The following is a 16,488-nucleotide window of genomic DNA, read 5'->3' on the forward strand; positions in this document are numbered from 1 at the left end:
GATTCACTGGATTCCTGAGAAATTTATAGTTTGGCATTCTGATTCATCCACTCCTTTCCTTTTGGGTTAAAGCAAAATGAGATAATCAGCATTTGGAAACTTTATGAAAGAATGAACAAATAAATAATGATCCTTACTAGCAGGAAGGCAGAGAAAGGTAGTAAAATCTAAAGTCACTTCTTTGATCTAACATATGTCATAAGGTTTTTTTCTTTCAGAACAATGGTAAGCAGTATGGGTTTGTGATATTCCCCTTCAGCCAAATCTAATCCCTACCTGTTTCAAGTCCCCACTGTTTTCCCTGTATCTATCTGATCACTGCAGACCCCAAACTAGAAACTTTGTTATAATTTCCTTCTTGACTTATAAGTTCCTTGATGACAAATCTGTCCAGTATTCACCATTGTATCCTACAAGGTCCAGCACAAAAATAGCAATAACACTACTGTCATAGTTTCAAAGCCTCCTTGTGCGCAAAGATCTTCGAGAACTATACTTGATCTTAGCCAAAACTATACTTGAGAAGCGATAGATCTTCAAGAACTAACTGGTGCTTGCATGCTCATTCCAGTTTGGTAGACATGATAATACTCTCTTCACAGAAAAAGAACTGAAGTTCACAGAGATTATGTAACTTAATCACAGTCAGGCAGCTAGTGAATTAGAGATGCAGTGATGTTCTTATGAGAGTTCAGAATTCTTCCAGACAAGTATGTTTTTTTTTTTTTAATGATTGGGTAAATGGGTGCATGGATAGGTGGATGGATGGATGGATGGGTGAATGATCTAAGAAAGTACTCTAAGATAGAAGATATATCAGTATTCTGCACAACATGAGAAAAAGAGAAGGCACTCACATTTTAGGACTCTCACTAAATTTCCTAAGTACTCTGTTTGGGGAGGGAAAGGAAATTTCTATTATTGTGACTAACTCAGCTAGTGGCCAACACCATCTCCCTCCTACAGATTTTGACAGTATCAGGACCACCTGAAGGAGGGACTCGTGTGACCATCCATGGCGTGAACCTGGGCTTGGACTTCTCTGAGATCGCTCACCACGTGCAGGTGGCTGGAGTGCCCTGCACACCCATCCCAGGGGAATACATCATCGCTGAGCAGTGAGTCCACCCTGCCCTGCTGGCCTTTGTCTGTGTGAGCTTCAGAGTGGAGAGTCTCTGTACTTCCTTCTCTGGGGCTTTTCCAACTATCTTTTACATCACCTCCTCCTATGGAAAATGTCCCAAGAAGTCTTTCCAGGGTCTTTCTGTCCCCAGGAGGCCTTGTTCCAGTTGCTTCCCTATTCTACTCTCCTCAGGCATCAGGGCTCCAGGTGATCTTACTGCCCCTTATTTAGTTTTTGTCAACCTGCTGGCATGAATGTTGAAAGCCCCTCTGGGAACTCTTGGCCCCTCCTATCCCCCCCCCCCATTGAAATGCACCCTAGGGTAAGCTGTGGACAACAATTTGTTTAGTGCCTGGGGCTCTGACAGTAGCTTAATCTGAACAAGGCCTCCCCACTGGAGTGGATTCATTTATTTCACTAAGGGAAATGTCAGCTGGAAATTAGAAAATAGACATGTAGTGGTGGGCAGGCAGGCGAGCTCGGGAGTGACATATGTTTCAATGTGGGGTGTTCCCTTGGCAGTGGAAACTACAGTTGGTGAGCAGAAAGTGGTCCAGAAGTGGGGGGGGGGGGGGCAGAGTGGATGAAAGAGAAGGAGGAACAAGGGAAGGGAGCCACCAGAGCATTCTTCATGCTCTGTCATATGATATCGGGTCAAGGGCTCCTCCATCTATTGAAGATGCAACTCTGTGTTTGTCAGGAGCTGATGAGATCTTGATTTTAACTCAGGATTTTCTCTTTTACCCTGTTATGCCTCGGGCTCCTCTGAGAGCCATTCCTCAATGTCAGTCATAAAACTGGCATCACTTTATTTTCCATCAGCAATTTTTAGTGTACAGAACACTTTCCCATCTACTAACTTTTTTTTTACTTATCTGACTCTGGCAAATAAATTATTACAAAAGCTGGCAAGAATAGAAGTTGGGGAGATTATTTTCTCCAGTCACTTGGTAAGTAAATACCAGGGCAGACTCAGAACTAAAATCTTTTAACTCCTTGTCAGAACTATTTCCCTGATGCAGCAACCACTGGCCACAATTTCTGGGCAAAGACGATCTGGATACTCAATGACTCATCCATCACCCATGGCTCTGAACCTCAAAGGCCCTTTATTCTAGCATAGCTCAGAGAAGGGTCACTGGCAGAAAAGGTAAATTCCCAGAATCTTGGGAGAAGTGTTTAAGAGCCACTGGCCACAGGTGAGGAGATAAAGCTGGCCTGATCCTTCTTTTTCTCCAGTTCCTGTTCTTTATTAATAACTTTATCCCTATACGGAATGAGCTTTGAGGGAGTTGTGGCTAGGCCCTCAGAAGGGAAATCAGGAATGCCTAAGTATATGCAGGGAACCACATTAGGAGATAAACACTGGAAACCAGGACCACCTGCAGGAAACCTCATGGTCGCATGGTCTAGAGTCCCATGCCCTGAAAAGCTTCACTGGACACTTGGAAGAGATCCCAAATCCACCTGGATCTCAAGAACTGTCCATGGTCCAACTTGGAGGCTTAGAGGACTCAGACTTTAGGATGAGGACTATGAAGTGCCAGGCAGCTGGATTCAAAACTTGCCCAAGGTTTGAATTAAACTGTTTTGACCCTGGCTCTTTTGCTAACCAGCCCTAATACTTCAGCAAGCCGTTTATTCTATGACCTTCACCTAATGGACTGTAAGAAACTTTAGTTCTGTTTATGAAGTCAAGCATACTTCTTTACCCAGGAATATGGGGAAGAAAGTATTCAGATGAACTGGAAGTGTAGTCATGAAAGGACCCTAATGAGGCAGTCATTCCAGGCCTGATGAGGTTGATGGTGACCCTTGAAAGCTGCCCCTTTCCTTGCTTCAGGCACAGGACGGCAGGAAGCAGTGAAGGGCACCCTGTGCCTCACTGATAGCATCCTGGTTTCCAGCTGTGCCAGGCTCATTACCACTCCTAAGGTTTTAAGTTTGTTAATATCATTAAGCCTCCATCCTGGGCAGAGAGCAGCAAGTGTGATTATTACAGATGTCTGCAAGAGATGGATTTGGCTAACTTGGCTCAAAACAGAATCCTGGCCACAAGCAGGATAGCGAATGCAGTAATGATTCACCATATGCTTGTGTCTGCCATCTATCATTCCACAATTAGGTTAATATTAGTTTAAAGCTTCTGATTAGTCCTGAAATCAACACCCCACACATCTGTGGAGGGCAAGATGATTCAGCCATAGGACATTTTCTGGGCAGTGGAATGCAGGTCCAGACTTCAACTCAGCATCTCTAGAGATAAGGGTCTCTGCTTTCATCTGACTTCCCTCTCCTCTGCTTTATCTGTGAATTCAAACTCAGGGGGATGGATGCTGAACCTCTGTGCTTTCCACCCAGGAAGTGAGCTACCATTTATGCATATGTTTGAAGATAGTGTGGTATGGAGGTTATGAGAAAACTGAGCTGGTACCAGGAGCCTAGGGACAAGCTATAGTTCAACTACTGATGAACTGAATAGCATTGGACAAGTCCATAGAGTCTGCAAACTGGACAGTTGTAGCATTGGACAAGTCCATAGAGTCTGCAAACTGGACAGTTGTTTGGCTCAACTCATTTTATAAGGTGAAAATTTCACTATCTCTAGCCATTGCCTTCTAGTGATACGTAAGGAGCCTCAGAGTAACCAGTAACACAGAGGACATGGGAATTGGGAAGTCTCTGAGAAATTAAGCCAGAGAATACAAATGAGACTTAGGAGAGGAAGTGAAATATATTCTTATGCCTGTGGTGGTCCACAACCAAGAGGAGATATCAAGTGACTAAGTCTCAGAACCCCAGGAAATGAGTGGGATTTTTCCCTATATTTGCCAAAATCTGTCACTAGCATGATGCCTATGTTGTCCCTCCCTTAAAGCATCCAGAGCTTTTTATTAAATCCAGCATCTGAGACAAGTACGATGACACATGCCTATAGATCCATCTACTCAGGAGACTGAAGCAGGAAGGCTGTTTAAACACAGAGATTGGAGACCAGCCTAGAAAATGTAGTGAGACTTTGTCCAAAATATATACATACATACATTCATACATGCATACATACATACACACACACACATACATATACACACACATACATACACACATATATATACATCATTACACACATGTACATACATACACAGACATACATATATATGTATATAGATGTACACATATATATATATGATATGTACACACACACACACACACACATATATATATATATATATATATATATATACACATACACATAAGATAAGGATACAGTGTCCACAAAATGGAGTGATGAAAGGCACAAACTTGGAACTGAGGCTTACCTATCTTTCAGTGAGGGCTCCTTCACTTGCTGGAATGTGGGCCTAAAGAAGTCATGTAACATCCCTGAATCTTGATTGTGTATAAGTCAGAAATAATAAGACCCTTCCTGGATCAGAGGATTAATATGATATGTTGGGTCCCATCTTGTGGGCTGCCTCTGCCATTAGCAGCTATAGCTCTTGTTATTGAGTTACAGGTTCTACTGTGGCACAATCCTTATTTTTCTACATAGCCCTTTCCACTTCTGCAGCATGTTCCTTCTGTAACTCATCTCCTTCAGCAAGGACAGGTCTCCTATGAAAATTCAAGTCCTTTCCAAGCTGCCTTACAGAGCTCATAATTAAAAGGGGAAAAGTTGCACTTCGCCCACAGTGCTGCTTGGATTTCTGAAAAGACCAGTATAATTTCTTAGACGTGCTTATACAGACCCTTGTTCATACCCTACTCCTGACCCAACCATTTCCATACATACAGCCAGGTGAGAGAGAACTCAGCTGCTAAATGAGGACATTATGCCTCAGGCCCATTCAAGCATCAATTTCATCCAAAGCCAGCTACAGGTACTTAGTCCAAATACTTGGATTGACTCCATCTCCTTCTATCACTCCTCTTCCAGGGGCTCCATACATAAAATTTAACTTTTGGAACATGAACTCAAGCAAGAAAATGTTTAGAACCTCAAGGTGCAATCTGCCCAGCCAACTCCTAAGCTCTTCATGGGCAGTTGAACAGGCCAAACTAGACTTTCTCCTTTCTGAAACAGTCCCAGGATCAAAACCAAGAGTTCATTCTTGCTTGTAACCTTCATGTGTCCTCCAATTTCCTTTTCCCACAATTTCATGCCTACAATAATTGCTTCCTCCCTCTCCTGTGGAGGATCTCTCCCACAGAGTATATACGGACCATGAATGAAGAAAGAGCCAGTCTTGATTAGAAGAAATGGAAAAGCTTATCTGCTTCCCAGTCCCCACACTCACTGCCCACAAGAATTAGTTGACTCTCCAGAGTTCTTTTAGGGGCCAAAGGGTGAGCTGTAGAAAATCAGGGACCCCAAGACAAAAGAAGGGTCCAGCACCAGAAAATGAGTTGTTACTCCAAGCAAGTATCAGCATGAAAATAAGCAAACACCTTATATTAAGCATCTCAGATGTTTCTCTAATGAGGTTTAAGGAGAGGACTACATACCAACACCAATCAATTGTTGCAATGGTACAATGTGGGTTTATAGTGAATTTATTTATTCATAGATAAGTAAGTGGAGAATCTTCTTCCAGGAAGTGCTTTCTGTTGCATCTTATATGCTAAACATAAAAAGACAATTATTGTATGTTAAGTAAATATTTACCAGGAGTCAAAGTACTTATTTAGGATTAACTGTTGTTATGAAGGAAGATGGAAACCAGTGGTGTGTGTGTGTGTGTGTGTGTGTGTGTGTGTGTGTGTGTGTGTGTGTGTTTGTGTGTGTGTGTGACAGAGAGAGAGAGAAAGAGAGAGAGAGAGAGAGAGAGAGAGAGAGAGAGAGAGAGATTTGTTTAATGTTAGCTTTAATACATTGAAAGGAAATCTTTGTTTAGTTACCTTCTTTCCTAGAGAAATGATTCAGATAAGCTTCAATCTGTTAATCACAGGTCTCCCCACAGAAATTAGTGGGGAGGCGCATTACTTTTCAGATCCCCCTCTAAACAAGCCTAGCATGGATGCATAGACACTGCTCTTCTAATCTGAAATCTTGTAATCTGAATTTTCCTTCCTCACTTCCTGGCCCCCTATTTGCTGAGACCTTTCCTGCCCATCTCCTATAGCCCACCCTTTCTGAAAGGCACCATGACTTAAAGGAGCTAGTGTTCTTCTCTAACTTATCCCAGGAGCCAGGGAAATCACCAGGGAGTATTGATCTGACCTGCTGAGAAAGTACAGAGCATCTTCCTCCAGTGTTCCTGACAATGGGAGACATGACTTCTAACCAAGGCCGTGTCACCCACTGAGTATGTTCAGCCTTGATTAAGTGTCACTTGGTACCTAATGAACTCAGTCACCACCCATGTCCATGAACTTCTCCCATTGTGCTAGGAGATGCAGTTTGGATGCTCACATTATCTCATCAGATTATCTACCTGCTTTTGAGAGCTCACTGCAGGAAACGAGCTACAACTGAATCAGTGTGACAGTCATTTACCCGTACTCCTAGGGAGGGCAGCTGTGTTGGCTTGCTGCATAGCAGAAAACGCCAACTAAGTACTGCCCCTCAATCTCTGTTGGACAGTACACACATTCCACAAATCCTAGATATGACCCATGATGAGGCACTGTACTAGGGGCTCACAGGAATTGGGGCAGAATGGCACCTCAGAGGCACACACAGCTTTTTATATATAATTATATCCAACCTCTCACTGTGGAGATAAGACAAAGCCCAGGAGATCAATACTAAACTCATAGTCACATTGGTACTAAACTAAGCCATGGCCTAGCACTATGGCAAGACAGTAATGGGTTACCCACTGACTGCTGAGCAAATGAACTGGGACTGCAGCCTTGCCAAACCTCTCATTGGGAGATCTGTTGTCTTCTCAGGATCGTCTGTGAGATGGGCCATGCTCTTATAGGTACCACATCTGGGCCTGTGCGCCTGTGCATTGGGGAATGCAAGCCAGAGTTCATGACCAAGTCCCACCAGCAGTATACTTTTGTGGTAAGTACTGGGATCAAAGTTAGCCACATAGCCAGCAAGGACACACATCTGTTCCAGACTTCTCTCAGGGAATTCTTATCTGGTCCTCCTATCCAGGAAGACCATGGAGACCAGAAAAGGGAATTTCTGACCTCTCTACTTGGAAGGCTGTCTCTCTGGTCTTTCTGGGGTTGAATAGTCACAAGATGTCAAAAAAGAAAACAACAACAAAAACAAAAAAACAAACAGAAAACCCAGAAACTTTGGATTCTCAGAAGACCATAGGTCAGAGTTCTAAGTAAGGTTTAAGTTTTAACTTAAGCCTTCCTTAGAAAACTGATTCTAGATTAACGATTAGGCTACCTTTTATCCCTCTATGTGACATTGTGATCTAATTCTAGCCTAATGAAGACACACTAATTAAGTGGTTTATATTTATCCATATGCTTTGATTTTTGATGAGGATATTTTAAGCTAAGGATTAGAAGAGTCTCTAATCTGGCAGAGATGTACCTCTGTGCATAAGACCAGAAGAGGGAACATATGAGCTGACGGTTCAGTGTGTCTGTATGGTTACACATACATGCATGCACATCCCTAAAGACATTTTATCAAGCACTTTTGGTACCACAACTTTCTGTGAAGTTGGCACTAAATTCATGCCAAATCAATAAATTGCTTCTGAGGTGGTTCTCGAGTCTCCCCCTAGGCTCAATTAATCCTGAATCAATACATTGTATTGGGGGCCCTTAAGTTCCTTTTCTAAATCTTAACTACATTTCCACACTGAGTACTTCATTAAAAGATGTTAACCACAGTAGATGGTATCAAACCAGCCTTACTAAGAGTTAAAAAAATCATTAGGTCACAAAATTCTCTTCTTTCTAAAGCATTTTATTACTTAGTTTATAAAGGCCTATATTCACAGTTTAGCATAGCTACCCTTTTCCTTGTACTTTATTCTCTCAGATTTGCCAGTCTTTCTGCAGCCACTGTACCTCATTTCCTTTCCAGGTGACATGGAAAGCAAAAAGAAAAGATAGGGAGATAATTTTAGATATCAGAGCTGCAAAGAGCCCTAGGCCCATCATACCCTCCTTAATGGACAAAAGAGCAAGCTGAAATTCAGAATAATCCTATGACCCACCTCAGGGCCATAGATAGTGGATTCTAGTACAGACTGGAATCCACTAACTAAGTTAAATGCACTTCCCAAGCTATGTATAGTATTACATGCTTTTGATCCCAGTATGCAGGAAGTGAAGACAGGAGAGTCTCCAGCTCAAGACCAGCCTAAGCTATGTAGTGAGACTCTATCTAACAAGATAACAAAAGTAAAAACAAAAGCAAAAACAAAAAAACCACACTTTCCATATCACTGCCCACTAGGCAGAAGCAATTCTGATTTAGGTCAACTGCTTGGTGCATGATAGGCTAGAGTTTCTTTTAATTAATTTCTTTTTCACTAAGCTTAGTGAGCATGCTTGCAAGGGAAAGTCTCATCCATTTATAAGGGTCAGAGAAGCCATGTTTAACATTTACTGATAGCACCAAGAATGAGGTCTCAGTGCTTCGGGAAGAACAAAAGGACATATACATGGACTATTCATAGAAGTTTCAGTCTATCAGCTGCCTAACTTAGGCAAGAACATTTTACTCAGTCCTATTGATTTTATGCCAAAAACAAACAAACAAACAACAACAACAACAACAAACCTTACAGGCTTTATATAAAATAACATTTTCAAATTGTTCTCAATATGCAAACTACTTTATAGATTATCCAGTGTCTTATCAGCTTTCTCTTCAATATTATGAGTACAAGACTCCCCAGGAAGTTAATTAATTCAAATGTATGGCAGCCTTTCACCTTCCCTAGAAAAAGCAATGTTGTTTGGAACTACCAAGGGCAGCAAAAATACCTTAGCTCCCAGCATGATTGTTATTCCTCTTACCATTAGGTCTAGCCTTGGACCTAAGCTAGGAATGTTTCTCTCTTTTCAAAGAATCCTTCTGTGCTGTCACTCAGCCCGATCCGGGGACCAGAGTCAGGAGGTACCATGGTGACCATCACAGGCCATTACCTTGGTGCTGGGAGCAGCGTGGCAGTGTACCTGGGCAATCAGACCTGTGAATTCTATGGGTAAGGTAAACATGAAGGATGGTGTGTTGTTGTTGACTTGGCATGCCCATTACCTCCTCATCATTGGTCTTCTCCTTGGCTCAGACATGCTAATCATTGTTAGAAATGTATGCCACTTATCAGTTTATGTCCCATAGATTGGAGGGGCTGTAACATCTAAAGGGAACTGGAGGGTTATTAGAATGGATGAGAAATAATCCTAGGAGCTCTCCAGGAGAAGTTTCACTGTAGGAACTTGAGACTCATGGAGGTGACATGGCCTCAGCAATTTAAGCACAGATTTGTTCTCAAGATTATCTTCTGTGCATTAAAAAAACAAACAAAAACAAAAACAAAAACAAAAAAAAACCAACAACAACAAAACCAAAACAACCACTTAATATTGTCAGCCACAACCATGAGCCCTTGAGATGCAGATTTAAGGTGAATTCTGAAGGAATCCATGGGTTAGGCCCCAGTCTTCCCAGTGTTACCCATCTGAGAGATTTGCACTATAAACTCTGCCAGATCAAACCTTGTATTTTTATCACAACAGAGGACAGGAATATGTATTGACAACCTAAATTGACCCTCAGCGTTGATTAGTTGATTAGTCATATTCTAGAAAAAGTTCTCCAAAATCTCGTAGAGTCTTGTCTCTGCCCATATTCTTTAACCTTTCTACTGTGCTCCCTTCCTAATCTAGAGAAGGTAAAGGGAAGGTGCTGATGGACACTGTTAGAAGATATTTTTGTAGCTCAGAAAATAAGAAAACAGCAGAATGTATCATGAGCCACACATAGGGTGAGGGACATGCCTTTCATGCCCATCTCTTTTGTTTTAACCCTTCTCTGTTTCTCCATCAGGAGGTCAATGAATGAGATTGTATGTGTTTCTCCCCCATCATCCAATGGACTAGGACCAGTCCCTGTCTCCGTGAGTGTTGACAGAGCCCGGGTAGATAGCAGTCTGCAGTTCGAGTATATAGATGACCCCCGGGTCCAACGTATCGAGCCAGAGTGGAGCATCACTAGGTGGGTGAGATTGGTGAGGTACATCTAAAGATATTTGAGGTTAGCAGCACACATCATCTGGAAGACAGTGTGATTGGTGGACTGTATCTGGAGGAAGGTGAGGTTAACAGGATTCACCAGAGGGAAATGATGTTGCAGAAGCCCTACAGTTCAAGGGTGGCTCATACTGGGGACCTCATGGTTGAATCTCAGTTTATCAAATTTAAGAGGGGTTTACCTAACCTAGCTTCTGCTTGTTTCCAGTGGGCACACACCCCTAACCATCACAGGCTTCAACTTGGATGTCATTCAGGAGCCAAAGGTCCGAGTCAAATTTAATGGCAAAGAATCTGTCAATGTGAGTAACCTTTGGTCTTCCCTTCCTTGGCTTCAGTAACCATGGCTCTCTGGCCACATCTTGCAAGGCCAGGAGCCAGGGGTTAGGTATATGGATGCCTGATCACTAGACAGGGAAAATGATCGAAGACTTGACTCTGTAGTCATGATTCTAAACACTTGAACATCCAGAAACTAATGTGATGACATTATAATTTCAGGTGGTATAGCAAAGGTCTAAAAGCACTGGCTGCTGAGTTTAATATAGCACAAAGGGTTATGTTCACTTCAGGGAAAATATTCTCTTAAAGGATAAATGAGAAACAGTATGAAAGGTAGAAAGACGTTCTTCCTCCACGTTTAGAAAGTTCTGTATTGGAAATAAGAATCTGCCATTTATGGCCTATATGGCTCCAATCAAGTCCTTTAACTTCTGTGATCCTGTGCTCCTTGTAGGTAAATGGCTGAAAGACTTGCTTCGCAGTGTCTAAACAGGTCAGCCATGAAATTAATGTTTATATTTAATGTCAGCAGACAGAGAATTCTGACCCACTGGCAAGATGACCACAGCTTCTTCCATCCTTTGCATAGCTGCATAATTTTATTCCATTTAGCTATGAGTGTTTGTGAATTTCAAAAGGTTCCCTTATTCTGATGAGAACAGAATATCTGATAAGTTATTGAAAAGTTTTCAGTTTGTTCCTATAGCACCATCTCACTCCTTTTAGCCTTCATTTTCTGTACATTATTATATCCATAATTATAATACAGAAGATGCTGTATTGGCTGTTGTTATTAGTGTGAATTACAATTATTACTCTATGACCTTTAGGAAAATGGTAAAGCTGAGATGGACAGGCAAAAGGTAGAATGATGTTTCTACTTTTATCCCTGACACATGTCCAGCCTGCTGAAGCTTCCTTGGAAAACAGAGGTGCCCAAAATAACACAATGCTAGGCTAGATTTTTAAAAATGTGTTAAGGATTATCACATCCCATACCCTCATTGCATAGAGGAGAAACTAAGGCCAGATGGATAGATAGCTTGTCCCCAAGTACAAGGTATTCATGGTTATGACTTCCCATTATGCTAGAAATGCTCAGCACTTTTATTTTGGTAAACACATTCTCCCTTCATCCAAGTTCATAATTGGAATCATAAGAAGAACCTGGACTCTATCTGCCTCCTGACAGCTAAGTCTTTCCTAAGCCCCCAATCATTGTTGTTCTGTTAAATTTCTAGGGCCTGAGGTGTTAGGAACGGGAGCCTAAAACTTATACCCTGGGAAGATAAACCATTCCTTCTCCAAAAACTAAGTACAGGTTTTAAAATATAGATTTTATTATTACTCCAAAATGGCCAACCAGAATACAACTTACAGATAAATTCCTAAGAGAAGAACCCCTATGCCATTGCAGCTGCCTTTCAGGCAGAGGAAAAAGCTGGCTCTAGCTTCTCTTAGTCTTCATAGGAAGGACAGTGCTACAGGGCCAGAGGATTGATTTGTGTATGTCAGTTGGCTCTAAGGCGTGAGAGTCTCTTCCTGGGTACTTGGTACAGAGTCACAGGATGGTTAGGGCATGTGCAAAGTATGACATGACGTTGTTTTGGCTAGGGATGGTTCTGTCATTGGTTTCTACATGCAAGGAATGACACCTAGTTGCAAGGCTTTTGCCGTCTCAAGGAATTGACCAAGCTTGGGAGGACTTTCTCCCCAGTTAATAGGATCAATACATACACACACACACACACACACACACACACACATGCCAGGCTACCCTACTACTACTAGAGTGTTCTAGGCTGTTGCTGTGACAGCCTAGCTCCCACAATGAAACTGAGCTAACTGTGGTGCAAAGTAAAAGTTAGAAGGAAAACAAGCTGGAATCTGCTTTTTTCCCCTTATGCCCTGCAATGGGTATGTTAGTAATTTCTTTGGTTGGATGTTATCTTAGCCTCAGAACCAACCACTGCAGGAAAAAGAATAGTAGATGGTGCTAATCAGGGACCAGCAAGTAGAATTTTGATGGCAGACCAGAGGTCTACCAAGAGATAAGGGAGAACATGAACTCAATGTCACTTCTGAGTGTAGATGGAGGAGTATGTGGCCAGAGAAAAGAAAGAAAGGCCCTGAGTGGCAGGATTCTGTCTACTGACCACTTTGTACTGAGGCATTAGCTGAACACTGTGCAAGGCACAAAAAGCTCATCTCACCGCTTTCTGTTCCATGCCCAACCCCCATGCATACTACCTTACTGCAACTGTCCAGTCTTCAGATATTCTTTTTTTTTAATATTTTTATTTTCTATATTCTTTGTTTACATTCCAAATGATTTCCCCTTTCCCGGATCCCCCCTCCCCATATGTCCCATAAATCTTCTTCTCTCCATCCATTCTCCAATCACCTCCCTTCTTTTTTTCCCCTGTCCTTATATTCCCCTCCAATGCTAGATCAATCCTTTCCAGGATCAGGACCTTCTCCATACTTCTTCATGAGAGTCATTTGTTATGCGATTTGTGCCTTGGGTATTCAGGGCTTCTGGTATTCAGGTCTTCAGATATTCTTACATCTTCAGTCTTTGCATTTGCTGTCTCCTCCAGCTGAAACTTGTTTCTGCACTATTCTTCAGCCTAGGTATGCCACTTGTTCTTCAGATAAAAGCATTCACTACCTCTGAGGGAAATCTTTCCTGAATCCCACTTTAGGCCATGCACACTCACAGACTTCCTGAAGCATCTGGTTCCTCCCTCCAGAGTGTTCCTCATCCATTCATGCATTTCACAGTATCGTACCCCGTGCTGCCCCAGGCTCTCTGTGGAGTAGCTTATAAAGCTTGTTTAATTAATCCAGAGCTGTCCCTTGAGACTACTTCATTCTGTGCACCAGACTCTCAGCCCAGTGTCTGCCAGAAAACAGGTGCTCAAAACAGTGTTAATAAATAAATGAGTGGGGTTAAATGCATTATCACCACATTTTTCTTAAGGGCCTCCTATGTAGTGAAGAAAGTCAAGCAAACAGAGGGTAAGAGGAGATGACAGATCCTCCTTCACCCACCAGGTGGTCAGGTTTGAATGCTGCTCTCTGCTTCCTTAGGTATGCACAGTGGTAAACACAACCACCCTCACCTGTCTGGCACCCTCTCTGACCAGTGACTACCGTCCAGGTCTGGACACTGTGGAACGGCCAGATGAGTTTGGATTTCTCTTTAACAATGTCCAATCCTTACTCATCTATAATGACACCAAGTTCATCTACTACCCCAACCCAACATTTGAACTGCTCAGCCCCACTGGAATCTTGGATCAGAAGCCAGGCTCACCCATCATCCTGAAGGTAGGAAACAGAAATGGGGAAGAAAAGGCTGGAGAGTGGTGGGAGAGAGTGCTGCAAGCCTTCCCTCTGGAGAAGGCCAGGTCTCTAGGTGCTAGCATTCAGGGGTCTTCTTGCACCTGCACCCCACCTACCCTTGAATGCCATGTGTCCTCCCCTCCATCTATATCTGTCCATGTTTTGTGTCTCCTTTTCCTTTTCCTTCCTCTCTTACTCTTCCTAATCACCTCTCTTTTGGGGGTGAGGGGGTGTCTCCTTTCATCTGTGACTGATTCAAGTCTCTTTTAAAACCCATTATGGAGACTTACTGGCTTTTACATTGCTTTTCCACCCTGTCTCCTTTATCTCTTTTAAGTAGGTAATTAATTTCTGCTTGCAAATGCCAATTCTCCTCATTAAGACACCTGTTCTCCACAGGGCAAAAATCTCTGTCCTCCTGCTTCTGGAGGGGCCAAACTCAACTACACTGTAATGATTGGAGAGACACCTTGTACAGTCACTGTGTCTGAGACACAGCTGCTATGTGAACCTCCCAATCTCACAGGGCAGCACAAGGTCATGGTGAGTGAACCCTCTTCTGTCTCTTTCCTCTGCCCAACCTCACCATGTATGCAATGAAGAAAGGTTCCCTTCCACCTCAGTTCTGACTTATACCCTCAATATTTCCTCATCTCCATGTCCCACATCAAAATGGAAAGCAGTTGCATACACATAAGTAGAAAGGTGAATCCCAAGGCAGGAATTGCTTAATATCCAAATATGCACTGTACTGTTGTAGTCTGCCCTGCCATTGTTCACACTGTAACACTGTAGGATATGATAGCACACCAGAGCTCTGTACATGTATATCTGTGTGTACAATGCACAGGTTCATGTGGGTGGGATGGTGTTCTCACCTGGCTCCGTGAGCGTCATCTCCGACAGCCTGTTGACCCTGCCAGCCATCATCAGCATCGCAGCTGGTGGAAGCCTCCTTCTTATCATCGTCATCATTGTCCTCATTGCTTACAAGCGCAAGTCTAGAGAAAATGACCTCACACTCAAGCGGCTCCAAATGCAGATGGACAACCTGGAGTCCAGGGTGGCACTGGAGTGCAAGGAAGGTGAGTATAGGTGCATTCTTGCTTCCTGGACTTCTCCTTCACTAATTTCATCACCTTCCTTACATACAAACCTTGCTTTATCTCTGTCCTCTTTCCCAGGAACTTTTCCTATCCTAGGGGTTAGAGAAGCCACAGGGATGCCCAGGTGTGAGGAGATAGGTGCATTGGCAGTGCTCACTGTCTCTGATCTACCCCAATTCAGCCCAAAATTTGGCCAACTCTCTCTTCCTCTGAGGACTAGTATGTCCTCACAGTAAGAGTCTGCCAGGCCTCATTGTTTCAGACCAACCAGATCCTTTAATTGCCAGTGTCTAACCATTTCCTAATACTCAAAAGAGTACATTTGCAGCACATGGAAGTCATAGCCAGGAATATAGGAGAGCCTGCTTCCTTCCTGGCTCATAATCCCCTAGAATTTGCTTTCTATCTCTATTGTACACTGAATGTTCCAAAAGCCATACTTGCTGACAGCCTTGGTTGTGAATGTGTATAGAAGTGGAGATTGTGTTTTCTCTCATCTCCCACGCATCCAGATCCACAGGGTGACTGACAGGCATACCTGGCATTCTCTCAGGCTAAGGACCTAGCAGACTCTTTGGGTAAACATCTCAATTTGGAATCAAAACATGTTTCCTTTTGTGGAAAGTGACTTTTCACAATCAAGCAACTGTTGGACAATAGGGAAGAACTGTACTAGAATAGATGGGTCAAAACCCTCCCATCTCCCTCAGACCCTCGCACAAACCCTGAAGATTTATCCATTGACCTGGGAAGCCAGGGAAACACTTGGGACCCCTTCATTGTCTGGATTCACCTGTAGACTGAGCATTTGACATCCAAGGTTTTCACATCCTGATTCTTCTTCTTCCTATAGGAAGGTGATAAATTTATTTAGTCTGATATTTGTTGAACTCCAGAAGTTCTCCTCTTGCTTCCCCAAACACCTACAAATGGCCTAAGTCAAGTTGTTCTCTTCTCTATATTTTAGCCACTGTTTAAGTGGAACTACTGTAGAATTAAATAGATAGATAAATAGATAGATAGATAGATAGATAGATAGATAGATAGATAGATAGATAGATGTAGAAGACATAGAAAGTCTCCATCTTCTCATCTCAGTATGTTACCCAGATTCCATTCACTATAACAAGTCCCAGAAATAATCACCCAGTAAAGAGAGGAGAGGAGCTGGGAGATAGCTCAGTCACATGCATGAGGGACTGAGGTTAATCTATAAGACCCACATAAAAACAAACAAACAACAAAACAAAACAAATAACAAAAACTACAGCAAATGGCCAGGCATTGTGGCATGGGCTTTCAATTCCAGCACAGGGAAAGTAGAGGCAGAAGGATCTTGACTCATTGGCCAGCCAACTTAACCTAATTTGTGAACTCCAGGGTAATGATAGCCTGCCTGTCCCTGAGGAGGCATTTCTGAAGATGTCACCTGAGGTTATCCCTCTG

At 42.7% G+C, this 16,488-nt stretch overlaps 1 protein-coding gene across 1 annotated transcript in view; it reads left to right on the forward strand.

Annotated features, from left to right (window-relative positions):
• Positions 1–16,488, forward strand: part of Plxna2 (plexin A2) — a 198,642-nt gene that overhangs the window by 166,219 nt on the left and 15,935 nt on the right. The window contains exons 13-20 of the mRNA XM_052200345.1: positions 967–1,118; positions 7,019–7,136; positions 9,122–9,258; positions 10,104–10,271; positions 10,515–10,608; positions 13,682–13,921; positions 14,336–14,479; positions 14,787–15,021. Coding sequence (XP_052056305.1) covers positions 967–1,118; positions 7,019–7,136; positions 9,122–9,258; positions 10,104–10,271; positions 10,515–10,608; positions 13,682–13,921; positions 14,336–14,479; positions 14,787–15,021 — 1,288 coding nt within the window. The remainder of the gene's footprint in view (positions 1–966; positions 1,119–7,018; positions 7,137–9,121; positions 9,259–10,103; positions 10,272–10,514; positions 10,609–13,681; positions 13,922–14,335; positions 14,480–14,786; positions 15,022–16,488) is intronic.

The sequence above is a fragment of the Apodemus sylvaticus genome, chromosome 12 (assembly GCF_947179515.1).
Source record: "Apodemus sylvaticus chromosome 12, mApoSyl1.1, whole genome shotgun sequence".
NCBI lineage: Eukaryota > Metazoa > Chordata > Mammalia > Rodentia > Muridae > Apodemus > Apodemus sylvaticus.